The sequence below is a fragment of the Spermophilus citellus genome (assembly GCF_964194105.1).
Source record: "Spermophilus citellus genome assembly, chromosome: 5".
Taxonomy (NCBI): Eukaryota; Metazoa; Chordata; class Mammalia; order Rodentia; family Sciuridae; genus Spermophilus; species Spermophilus citellus.
In genome coordinates, this window is record NC_138186.1 from 155,142,795 (window position 1) to 155,156,310 (window position 13,516).

General features: G+C 33.9%; 1 protein-coding gene across 1 annotated transcript in view; it reads left to right on the plus strand.

The window, feature by feature from the left end:
- The window catches only part of ADGB (androglobin), a gene marked incomplete at both ends in the record, with an annotated part of 160,763 nt that extends 147,452 nt beyond the window's left edge, over positions 1–13,311 (plus strand). Inside the window, 3 exons of the mRNA XM_081295062.1 lie at positions 9,693–9,783; positions 10,466–10,649; positions 13,129–13,311. Of these exons, the coding sequence (XP_081151188.1) occupies positions 9,693–9,783; positions 10,466–10,649; positions 13,129–13,311 (458 nt within the window). The remainder of the gene's footprint in view (positions 1–9,692; positions 9,784–10,465; positions 10,650–13,128) is intronic.
- Positions 13,312–13,516: the final 205 nt, after the last annotated feature.

Consider the following 13,516-nt stretch of genomic DNA (forward strand, 5'->3'; position numbering starts at 1 on the left):
CTCTCAAACATTGCAAATTGGTACATCCACTCTGGAAAGCAGTACAGAGATTCCTCAAAAAACTAGAATGTAATCACCATTTGACCCAGTTTTCTCACATCAATGTTTATAGCAGTACAATTCACAATTGCTAAACTACTAAACCAACCTGGATGTCCATTACAGATAAGTGGATAGAGAAATTGTGGTATATATACATGATGAAATATTACTAAACACTGAAGAAGAATGACTTTGTGATGTTTTCCAGTAAATCTTAAAATCTAGTGGATCTTAAGAATATCATGCTAAGTGAAATAAGCCAATCCCCAAACCTAAAGGCCAAAAGTTTTCACTGATGTATGGAAACTAAACCACAATAATGAGGGGAGGGGCAGTTGAGAAGAGAAGTTCAGTAGATTAGACAAAGAGGAATAAAAGAAAGGGTGAGGATAGGAAAGACAGTAGAATAAATCTAACATAATTTTCCTATGTATGCATATTAAATTACCTAATTAAACCCTACCATCGTCCCCACCCACAAGAAATGGGGTTCCAATTAGAATAAGATATAGCCTATGCTTGTATAATTTTATCAAAATCAATTCTACTGTTATGTCTAACCAGTAAGAACCAATAAAATAAAATTTAAGAAGAGGAATATAAAAACATGGAAATTGAACAATACACTTTTGAATGATGAATGAATGACAGAACAAATCAGGAGAAATTTAAAAATTCTTAGAATCAAACAAAAATAGAGATATGACATACCAAAATTATTTCTGGACTATGAAGTTGTTTCCAAGAGGAGTTTTTATAGCTATAAGTGCCTACATAAGAAAATCAGAAAAATCCAGAGTAAACAACTTAATGCATCTCGAGGTCCTTGAAAAACAAGAACAAACAAATTTCATAACAAGCAGAAGGAAGGTAAAAGTGAAATTTAGAATAAAACAAACAGTACAAAGGATCAATGAAACAATGAGTTGGTGCTTTCAAAAGATAACTGAGATTGATAGGTCCATAGCCAAATTAATCAAAAGAAAAATGGAAAAGAAAAAATTGGAATGAAAAAGGAGAAATCATTACAAACATCACAGAGATTCATTAGGGACTATTTTGAGACTTATATTCTAATAAATTGGATAAACTTAGAGAAAATGTATAAATTTCTAGACATACATGGCCTGCCAAAATTAAATCAATAGGACATAGAAAACTTTATCAGACTAATAAGTAGCAATGAAATATAAGTAGTTATAGAAAGCCTTCCAACAACAATAACAACAACAAAAAAAAAAGCTCAGGATCAGATGGATTCACAGCTGATTTCTGTCAGACCTTTAACGAAGAACTAATGCCAATTCTCCTTAATTTATTCTCTGAAATGGAAAGGGATGGAACACTTCCAAATGCATTCTATTAAGCCAGTATTATACTCACATCAAAACTAGATAAGGACACATCAAGGAAAGAAAACTACAGACCAATATCCCAGATGAACTTATAGGCAAAATTCCTAAATAAAATATTAGCAAATGGTATTGTAGAAAAAATATAGTAGATAAAATCCAGGCTTATAACAAAAGGTGCAGGGGAAACTTGTCATCCACATGTAGAAGAGGGATAGCAAATGATAGTCAACAACATATTAAGATTACACATCGAGGCCAAGTTGGCCTTATCTCAGGATGCAAGGATGGTTTGACATATACACAAATCAATAATTGTAATTCATCATATAAATAGAATTAAGGACAAAAATCATTTAGTCATCTCAATGACACAGAGAAAGCTTTTAAAAAAATTCAGCACCCACTAATGATAAAAACACTGAAGAAACTAGTAATAAAGGGAACCTACCTCAACATCATAAAGGTTATACACAACAAACCCAAAACCAACATCATAGTAAATGGGGAAAACCTGAAAATATTTCCTTTAAAATCTGGAACAAGACAAGAATACCCACTTTCAAAACTCCTGTTCAACAGTACTAGAAACTTTAGCTAGATCAATTAGGCAAGAGAAGGAAATGAAAGGGAATAAAAATAGGAAAGGTAGAAGTCAAATTATCTTTGTTTGGAGATGATGTGATCCTAAACTTAGAGGATCCAAAAAGCTCCATCAGAAGACTGCTAGAGTTAATAAATTCAGCAAAGGAGCAGGCTACAAAATTGACATACAAAAATCAACAGGGTTCCTGTACATTCATAATGAATCTGCTGAGAATAAAAATCAGGAAAACAATTCCATTCACAATACCCTCAAAAAAATTCTAGGAATAGACCTAACCAAGGAGGTGAAAGACTTCCACAATAAAAACTATAGAACACTGAAGAAAGAAATTGAGGAAGACACAGGAAGATGGAATGGACTCCTATACTCATGGATATGCAGAAGTAATATTGTTAAAATGTCCATGACATCAAAAGCAATATACAGATTCAATGTAATCCCCATTGAATTACCAAAGACATTCTTTACAGAACAAGAAAAAAAAAAGTCCTAAAATTTATTTGGAAGAAAGACCTAGAACATCCAGAGTAATTCTAAGCCAAAAAAGTAATGCTGGAGGCATCACAATACTTGTCTTCAAATTATACCACAGAGTTGTAATTTTAAAAAATGTCATGGTTCTGATATAAAAACAGACACATAGACCAATGGTAGAGAATAGAAGACACAGAGACAAACCCACAGAGATAGTCATCTGATCCTTGACAAAGGTGCCAAAAAATATAGTAGAGGAAAAGCCAGGCTTTATAACAAAAGGTGCAGGGAAAACTTGTCATCCATATGTAGCAGAGTGAGACTAGATTCTTATTTCTCAACCTGAACCAAAGTCAACTCAAAATGAATCAAAGACCTACGAATTAGACCACAAACTATACAACTAATAAAAGAAACAGGGTCAACATTCCAACATGTAGGTGCAGGCAATATCTTTCTCAATAGAACCCCTAAAGCTCAGAAAATAATGCCAATAATCAATAAATTGAATAGCATATTAAGAAGATGCAACAAAGGAAATAAGAATGTGAAGAGAGAACCTACAGAACAGGAGAAAACCTTTGCTTGCTACTCTACTGATAGAGGATTAATATTCAGAACATACAAAGAACTCAAAAAAGTTAATACAAGAAAGCCCAATTAATAATGGGAAAATGAATTAAATAGACACTTCTCAAAAGGAGAATTACAAGTGGCCAACAAATATATGAAAAAAAAATGTTCACTGTCATTAAAAATTAGGGAAAGAAATTTAAAAAAAAAAGTACACTGAAATTTCATCCCACTCCAATGGCAGCCATCAAGAATATAAATTAGGCCTGGAGATGTGGCTCAGCGGTAGCGCGCTCGCCTGGCATGCGTGCGGCCCGGGTTCGATCCTCAGCACCACATACCAACAGAGATGTTGTGTCCGCCGAGAACTAAAAAATAAATATTAAAAAATTCTCTCTCTCTCTCCTCTCTCACTCTCTCTTTAAAAAAAAAAAAAGAATACAAATTATAAAAATAAGTATTAGAGAGGATGTGAAGAAAAAGGAACACTTCTACACTGTTGATGGGACTGTAAATCAATGCTACTGCTATGGAAATCAGCATGTCTGTCCCTCAGAAGAGTAGGAATAGAACCACCATATGACCCAGCTGTAGCACTCCTCGGTAGTTATCCTAAAGAATTAAAGCCATCATACCAACATTTATAGCAGCACAATTCACCATACCCAAACTATGAATCAGCAAAGGTATCTGACAATGGATGAATAGATAATGAAATGTGCTGTATACACTCAGTGAAGTTTTATTCAGCCATAAAGAAAAATAAAATTATGTCATTTGAAGGAAAATAGATGAAACTCGTGAACATTACTTTAGGCAAAATAAGATATTCAGGGGTTGTACATTTTCTCTCATATTTGGAAGCTAAAAAGGAAAGAGGAAAATAAAGGTGGGTGAGTGGTCTCGTGAAAATTGAAGAGAGTCTAATACAGTAGAAAAAAGGGACCCTGGGTAGGGAGAAAAGGAAGTAGGGAGAGAAGGAGCAAACAAAATAGCACTGAAAGTCCGAGCCAAAGCAAATAATCCATGAAGAAAAAACAATGCACGATATCCAAATTGGAAAAAAAAAGTCAAATTGTCACCTTTGCTCATGACAAAACTATATATAGAAAACCTGAAAGATTTCACCAGAAAATAACTATTAGAACAAATAAATTAACCAAAATTTCAGAATACAAAATCAATATAGAAAAATGAATGCTAAGAGTGAATTATAGAAAATAAAAACCAAGAAATCAATTCCATTTATAATAGCTACAAAAATAAAATAAAGTACCAAAGAATAAATTGAACCACAGGTAAAAGGTGCCTACCCTGGGGAGTATTAAATATTGATAAAATAAATTGAAGGAAGACCTACCAAATGGAAAGACATCCCATATCCAAGGACTAAGGTAATGTTAAAATGTCTATTCTACACAAAGATATATACAGATTCAATACAATCTCTATCAAAATAACAATGGTGTTCTTCACAGAACTAGATAAAACAATCCTAAAATTTGTTTGGAATTACAAAAAAATAACAATCTTGATCAAAAAGAAAAAAGGAGACATTAGGCTTACTGATTTCAAAATAAGCTATAATGCTACAATAATCAAAACAGCATCGTATTGGCATAAAAGCAGGCACATAGACCAATGGACCAGAATAGAGAGACTAGAAGTAAACCCAAACATCTACAGCCAACTACATTTCAAAAATTGCTAAGATCACACATTGGAGAAAGGATATACTTTTTTCAATAAATGGTGCAGAGAAAATTTGGTATTCACAAACTATATTTCTGTATCTGACAAGTCATGAAAATCAACTCAAAATTAAAGACTTACACATAAAGCCTGAAACTCATGAATCTTCTAGAAGAAAACATAAGGGAAGTACTTTAAAATATTGAAATTGGTAAGGATATTTTAGAGAAGATTTCAGAAGCACACAAAAAGCAAAAATATACAAATGTCATTATATTAAGTTTTATTACATCAAAAAATGAAATTACATAAAAATACATAAAGTGAATCGATAAAGGATAAAGGTCCTCTTCACACGAAAGGAAATAATTCTTAAAGTAAAGAGATTATCTGAAACCAAACATCTGAAAAGGAATTAATATCCAGAACATATAAGGAACTCAAAATCTAAATAGCAAATTAAAAAAAGAACAATAACAAACACCAAACAATCCAACTAGAAAATGAGCAGTAGAACTAAACAGACATTTCTCAAAAAACGATATACAAATGGCCCACAAGTATGTGAAAAAATGCTCAGCATCACTAATGATCAGGAAAATGCAAATTAAAGCTGCATTGAAATATCACCTTGCTTCCATAGAAGCGTTTTCTTTCAAAAAGTAAAAAGATAAAAGAGTTTGTGAGGAGATGGAGAAAAGGGAACACTTGTATTCTGTTAGTAAAAATGTAAATTAATACAGCCATTATGGAAAACATTATGGAGGTCCTCAATATATATATATATATATATATATATATATATATATATATATATATATATATAAAATCACCATGTGATTCAGCAATCCTATTAATGTACATATAGTCAAAGGAAATACAATTGGAATGTCAGAGAGACATATGCACTCCATGTTTATTACAACACTCTTCATAATATCCAAGAAATGGAAATAATTTAAATGTCTAACAACTGATGGATGGATAAAGGAAATCTGGTACAGAATGCTATTCAGCCATAAAAATGAACGAACTGCTATCATTTGCAACAACATGGATAGAATTCAAAATTTTGTAAAGTGAAATAAGCTGGTAATAGAAAAACAAATATTGCATGATCTCACTCATATAAGGAATATTAAAAAGCTGATCTCATGGAAGTTGAAAGTAGAATGGTACTTAACAGAGGCTAAGGAGTATGGGGGTAGGAAGAATGAGTACCAAGTTATAGATAGGCATTTTGATTTGTTTAGCACAGTAGGGTGAGCAGAGATAACAATAATGAACTGTAATATCCAAAAAGAAGAAACTACATTGAAAGCTTTGTCATGAGAATTACAAATATTTGAGGAAATAGACATGTTTTACCCTATTTAAACATTGTACAATATATACATATATAAAAATATCACATGGTAACCCATTAATATGTCCTAGCCACTCCAATAAAAAAAGGAAATAAAAAATAGGCTGTCCAAAAGAAATAAAAGTCTCTTTATTCACAAATGATATGATTTTGTAGAAAATCTGTAAGAGTTGACAAAAATCTACGATAGAAGCAGCAACAAAAAACCTCAGGGAATTAATAAGTGGTTATAGCAAGATTTCAATATGCTTTGCTAATACATAAATATCAGTAACTCACCTACATATCAGCAATGAGTAGGTAAATCTTGAAATTAAAAACACAATACCATTTACATTTGTACCCTCAACAATAATAATCTAACAGGGTATATACAAATATACATATGAATAAAATTGCAGAACTCTGATGAAAGAAATCAAAGAACAAAATAAATGGAGTGATATTCTGTACTTATGGATAAAATGACTCAATATTATCAAGATGTCAATTCTGACTGAATTGAATTATAAATTCAATGTAATCCCAATCAAAATCCCAGCAAGTTATTTTGTGGATATCAACAAATTGATTCTGATGTTTACTTGGATAGGCAAAAGATTCAAAAAGGCAATTGCTACATGGAAGAGTAAGAAAGTTGGAGAATTGACACTTCTCAACTTCAAGTTTTACTATGAAGATACAATACCGGAGACAGAGTGATACTGGCAACAGAACAGAGAAATAGATGTATGTAACAGAATAAAGAGGCCCAAGTGAATATAACTGCTGTGGTGTGAATGCCCTCTCTAAAACTCTTGTTGAAATTTGATTATCATTTTAACAGTGTTAAAAGGTGGGCCTTTGATAGTAATTAGGCCATGAGAGTACCATCCTCATCAATGGATTAATGTCATTATTATTGTGGAAATGGGTCAGTTATTATGTGAGCAGCGGATTCTTGGTGAAAAAGTATGAATTTGACCCAATCTCCTCTCTCTGTCTCACAGGTACTTCCTTGCCCTTCCACCATGTTATGATGCAGCACAAAGGTCCTAGCCAGATGCTGGAGCCATGCTCTTGGGCTTCCCAGACTCTAGAACTGTGAGCCAAATGAACTAAATTTTTTTAAATTACACATTCATTTGGATTCTGTTATAGCAGCAGAAAATGAATTAAGATGATAGTCAGCTGATCTTTGACAAAAGAACAAAGGCAATGGTGAAAAGAGAGTCTTTTCAGTAAATGGTGCTGGAACAACTCCATATCCATTTGCAAAAGAATGAGTCTAGAAAAAGATTTTATAATCCTTCACAGAAATTAACACAACATGGATCACAGATCTAAATGTAAAACTCCTAGGAGATAACATAGAAGAAAATCTAAATGGCCTGGTGTTTGGTGATAACAGAGGCACAATTTATGAAAAAATTGATAAGGTGAACTTCTTAAAATTAAAAACTTCAGCTCTACAAGAAACTCGATGGAGAGAATTCAAAAATAAGTCACAGACTTAGAGAAAATATTTGCAAAAGATATATCTAATGAAAGACTACTTAATAAAATATACATAGAATCCTTAAAAATCAACAATAACAAAACAAACAACAGGACTTCAACATGAGCCAAAGACCTTAACAGATGAGACACCTCACTAAAGAAGATGGCAAAAAAAAAAAAAAAAAAAAAAAAAAAAAACAGATGAAAAGATGCTCTACTTAGGTCATTATGTAAATGAAGGAAGTACTTCCACCTACCTATTAGAATGACCAAAATCTAGAACACTAATAATGCCAAGTACTAGTGAGGATTTGGAGCAATAGGAACTCTCATTTATTGCTGGTAGGATAAAAAAAAAATGTCAAAACCACTTTGGAAGACAGTTTTGTGGTGGTTTCTTACAAAACTAAACATTCTTACCATACCATACAGCAATTGCATTCCTTGGTATCCACCCAAAGGAGCTGAAAATATATTCACAAAAAAAACCCTACATATGGTTGTTTACCACGCAGCTTTATTCATAAGATCCACAATTTAGAAGCAACCAAGATGACCTCCATAGGGAGATTGATGAACTGTGGTTAATCTAGGAAATGGAGTCTTATTCAGCCACAAAAAGAAACGGTCTGTCAAACTGGAAAAGAGATGGAGGAAACTTAGTGATATATTACTAAGCAAAAGAAGCCAATCTAAAAAGACTATAAACACTGTCCAATTGCAACTACATGGTCTTCTGCAAAACGCAAAACAATAAAAGGTGGGAAAATAAAAGCAGTGGGTGCCAGGGTTAGGGATGCAGTGAAAGAACAGATGGAGCATGGAGGATTTTGCAGGAAGAGAAACTACTTTGTATAAAACTGTGATGGTGAATACATGTCACAATACAATTATCCAAATCTATACAATATACAAAACCAGAAATGAATCCTAATGCAAACTATGAACTTTGGGAGATACTGTTCAATAAAAGCTACCAATATAGAGACAAAGGAAAATTCATGGTTGCCTGGAGCTAATGATGAAAGTTGAGGCTGAATGCAAAAGGGCACAAGAGGTCTCATTAGAATCATGGAAATGTTTTAAAACTGCCTCTTGGTCATACAACTAGGTACTCAAAATGGATTGAATTATCTCCTTAAAATGGGTTAATGTTATTGTATGCAAATTTTGTTTTATAAAAACAAAAGTTTTTTAAAAAGATTTAATGGTCCGGAGAGACCAGAAGAGTAGTACCTACAGAATCTAAAGCCTTAAATCCATGGGTCTACTGTAGTAAAATTTTAGCTGCTGTTAATTTTTCAGTATTTATATTTTATGTATTATTTATGGTAAGTTTCTAGAAGGCTGGATAATGTCTTAAACATTTATATCTCAACTCCCATAGTGTTTGGTATAGTTTTCACACATTGCTTAAGCTCTTTAAAGTTTGAGTCATTCTGTAACTTAAAGTAGGGCTTATGGTCTCTTCTTTCATTTAAATGCAATTAGAATACTTGTGTTACTCTTCTAATGGAGTACATTAATCTTCTTATCTCCTTTATTTCAATACTGGGGATAAATATAAAATATCATTATGCATATTTTTGATAAAACCATAATAAATGTCAAGTCAAATTGGTGTCTATTTTTTTAACAGAAAATATTATTTTCAATTAAATTGAGAGATAGCAATGATTTAGTTCTTTATGAATTATTGAAAACCTAGGTCTTGTCAGGTGCAGTGGCACATGCCTGTAAACTCAGCAGCTTGGGAGGCTTAGGCAAGAGGATCACAAGGTAGAGGCTTATCTTTAGCAACTTAGCAAGGCTCCAAGTGAGTTAGTGAGATCCTGCCTTAAAAATAAAAATAACCAATATGATTATACAACATGTACACTCAGAAAAATGAGAAATTATATCCCATCTATGTATGATATATCAAAGTGCATAAATGCATTCTACTGTCATGTATAACTAATTAAAACAAATTTAAAAATTAAAAAGGTCAAAAAATAAAAAAGGGCTAGGAATGTGGCTCAGTGCTTAAGAACCCCTGGGTTTAATTCCTCCTTCAAAAAACTCCCAAAAGACAAAAAAACAAACCTAGGTCTTCTTTTTTAAGCAGGGCAACAGTCAAGATCCCCAACAATTTTGGAAATATCTCCAGAACTCATTCAAAAAGCACTAGAATATGTGGACTTAAGTCAATATATACGGTAAGTTTTAATAAACATTATTAATGCAGACAACTTTGTTATAGAATTTTGGATACATTGCCAATGGGCAGTTGTTAAGCAACTGAAATTTTGAAATTAAATGTTTTTAGTAATTTAAAAAAAAATTTTAGAACTATGTGGTTTTTCATATCAACTTTGGCAATCATTTTACGAATTCAATCACTAATGCATTTAAATGCTTTTTTTGTAAAAATTTGAGGCCAGATTAAGTCAAATTGAGCTACAGAAAATTCCCATCATACGTGCCACTATTATTCAATTACAGATTTGGTTTTCTTAAGAACCAGACAATCAGATTAATGGAGAGACAGTAACTCATGCATATTTGTAAATTTGGAAATATTAAAATTATTTAACTACATAAGCTCAAAAGAGGGAAAATCTACAAAATATTCATGTAGTTTTAAACAGTTCCACAATCACACATCAAATGATGTATCCAAATTTACTGACATTTTCCAAAATATTTTCCTGAAATATCAGTGCTTCAGTAAATGGAGCATTTAAAAATTAATAGTTTATTTTTTTCTATCCCTAATGTTTGATTTGATTCAGACCACCACATTCTTGACACAATTTTAACTTATTTTTGAATTTTAAAGTTAAGTGTCTTCTACAGTGCCCGAAAGACATGGATTTGTTTTGTTGATTTTACATCAAGGAAAACAAATGATGAGGCTATGCTGCAAACAGAGGAGCTGAATCGGCTGCAAACAATGCAAAAGGCAGAAGAAATTCATCAGTTTCGGCAATACAGGAACAGAATGCTTAGTATTAGAGACGTAGATCAGGAAGCGCGGACTAAGTTAAAGGATGAAGTCCTGGACATGTACGGAGAAATGCGGGTGAGTTTCATGGGGAGCCGAATTCAGTATGTTAAAAGCAGAAGGGCGAAGTGAGCAGACAGGTGGGGGAAACAGATAAGAGGGAAGTGGTCCTATGGTTATGTGGAGTGCTAGGGGTCATAAGCCTGTGCATGCATGGATCCCAGCTGACCTTCCTTTTGTAATATTCAAAAGCAATCAGAATCACATAATAACTGGGCTGGGGATGTAACTCAGTTTGTTGAATGCTTGCCTTGCATGCACAAAGCCCTGGGTTCAATCCCCAGCACCACACACACACACACACACAAAGAATCATACAATAACTGAATAGAAGGACGTCTGACCCCTTCTCACTGTGTCTGTCCCCACCACCCTAGTCCAAACCATCATTGCTATCCATTCAGAGTCTGCTACTGTCCCCTATCTGGTGGCCCTATTTCATCTTTGCCATCTCTAGGATGTGTTCTATGATCAGCAGTTGCTGATCCATTGTATATCATAATCAATTGATTATCTGATAATCTGTTACCTATGGTAACAAAACCCTCAACATGTCAGTGGTTTAACACAGGATTTGGTAAACACATTCCCTGTAAAGACCCAGACAGTAAACATTTTTTAATAAATCAAAGGTAATACTTAAACGAATGGGATCACCTATAAATAAAAGCAACTTTACTTAGAAAAACAAATTTTATTCTGTTTGTTCCCCAGGCTTTAGTTTACCAACCCTGGCATAAAACAATAAAAGTGCACATCAGGTGTTACTATTGCTCCACAGAAATGACATGTTATTTCCATTCACATTTTATTAATTAAAGGAAGTCCCATTGTGGTACACAGCTTCAAAGAAGGAACCAATCCTAATGGTAGCTGGATTTTGAAATTCTAGCATCAAGAACTGCGAGACACTAAGTTTCTGTTCAAGCTATTCACCTTGTGGTACTTTGTTATAGCAGCTCTAGAAAATCAGTACAGAGGTCAATACTACCCAGTACCTGGAAGAAAACTGGATGGTTTTGGCAAAGTATTTTTAAAATGGAGGTAGGCAAAACACAGACTTATGACCCCTAGAACTCCACATAGCCATAGCCCAGGTCCCTCTTATCTTTCTGCTCTTACCATACTGAATTCAGCTTCCCATGCACAAGCCCTTCTGGGCCTTTGAACTTAACTACTTCTCCCTAGAAGGACTTTTCCCCAGAGAGCCAAATGGTTTACGTCTTCATTTTATGATCTGTCTTATCTATTACCACTTATTAAAGGGACCTCACTAGGTACCCTTTCAAAATTAGCATTCTCAAAATTTGCATATTAACTGGGACAACTTTGAATTCGGACCCCATTCGTTAAAGTGTAAGGTGCAAATTAAACGCCCTAGTTTTGAGTGGAGCCATTTTAAGAGAAACATGATAGTAACATATTTCTTATCAAACAGGAGAAAACATGCCAATTCTCAAGAGAATACTGACACAGATTAAATTTACTTTACACAAAACCTTACTATGTCTCTCCGCCCCCATTCTTGCTCTCTCTGTATATCACATGTCAAAGCTATCATCTTGTCCTTGGGCATTTGGCTTAGGGAATCCAATTTTATGATGGATGGTAGAGGCAGTACTTTCATCAGACGCTTTAGGAAGTCTGTTCTGACAAGCAATTGGTCCCCATATCTTGACAAAATTGTACCCGTTACAGAAACATAGAAAATTTCTTGAACAATTCAGAATGAAGAAAAGAGCAGGAATCTCTAGAAGGTTCTCTTGAGGCTAGTATCAGTTCATCAGTCATTATTCTTACAGCATGACCACTTCCTCACTAAGAGATCAAGGAGAAATCAGCAAAGGTGACTGAAAAGCAGCTAGTAAGACAGAAGAGAGGTGAAGTGTAATGTCCTGAAAGCCAAGGGCAATCAGTTCATCTGGGAGGATGGCGTGTGGTTAAATATGAACAAAAGCAAAAAAAAAAACCACTCCTGCATTTAGCCGCCTGTTGGTGATCAGTGTCCTTGAGAAATGCAGTTTTGTAGAATGATGTGAGTAAAAGCCAACAAAGAAAACAAACTGTGGTATTATTTGGAAGTTCTTCAAATACAGCTCAGATATATGTTGTGAGAGCTAGAATACATGTGGGGAATTAGCCATCTACTAAGCACAGTCACTCTATGAGCAATACTGGGCTGGTTTATATAGATATTACCTGGACTCATTTAAAGCAGATGGTTTCTTTACTAAAAATCCCTATATATTTTCTTTCTTTACCTTTCTCTTTATTTTTCTCCTACCACAGCTTTTATTTATTATTTTGTTAAAATCTTATATTGCTGTCTCATGTTTGTTTATTGATAAACCTTGAAACCATGATTTTCATCTTCAATAATTTTCCTCAACCTTCTGTTGGCATAAGGAAGGATAAAGGTATTATACTCCTCTCCCCCACTTTGACAATAAACCTTTATAAGTGGGACTGATTTGTTTGAGGCCTTGTTTTGGAACAGGACTCCTTAGATGAAGCCAGACAGAAGATTTTCACCATCCGGGAGGAGTACAGAAACAAGTTGCTGGAAGCTGAGCGCCTAAGACTGGAAGCTTTGGCTGCTCAGGAGGCAGCAATGCGGGCAGAGTCAGAGAAGAAGACCCCAGCTCCTGACGCAAAGGGGAAGAAAGGAAAGAAGAAGTAACCAGGAGGTGCCCAGAACCACCCTTTTTCTGTAGAGAAGAAATATTTCTAGTGATCTAGGACTTTGCCTGTTGATAAAGTATCAGGGTAATTGAAAATAGAAATTTCCCTATCTTGCAAATTGTTCCTAAGGTTAATGCATTGGTATTAAAGTTAGTATTTGAATTGTTAGAGCTTAAAATGTTCTGATTTAGTAAAGTTGCTAA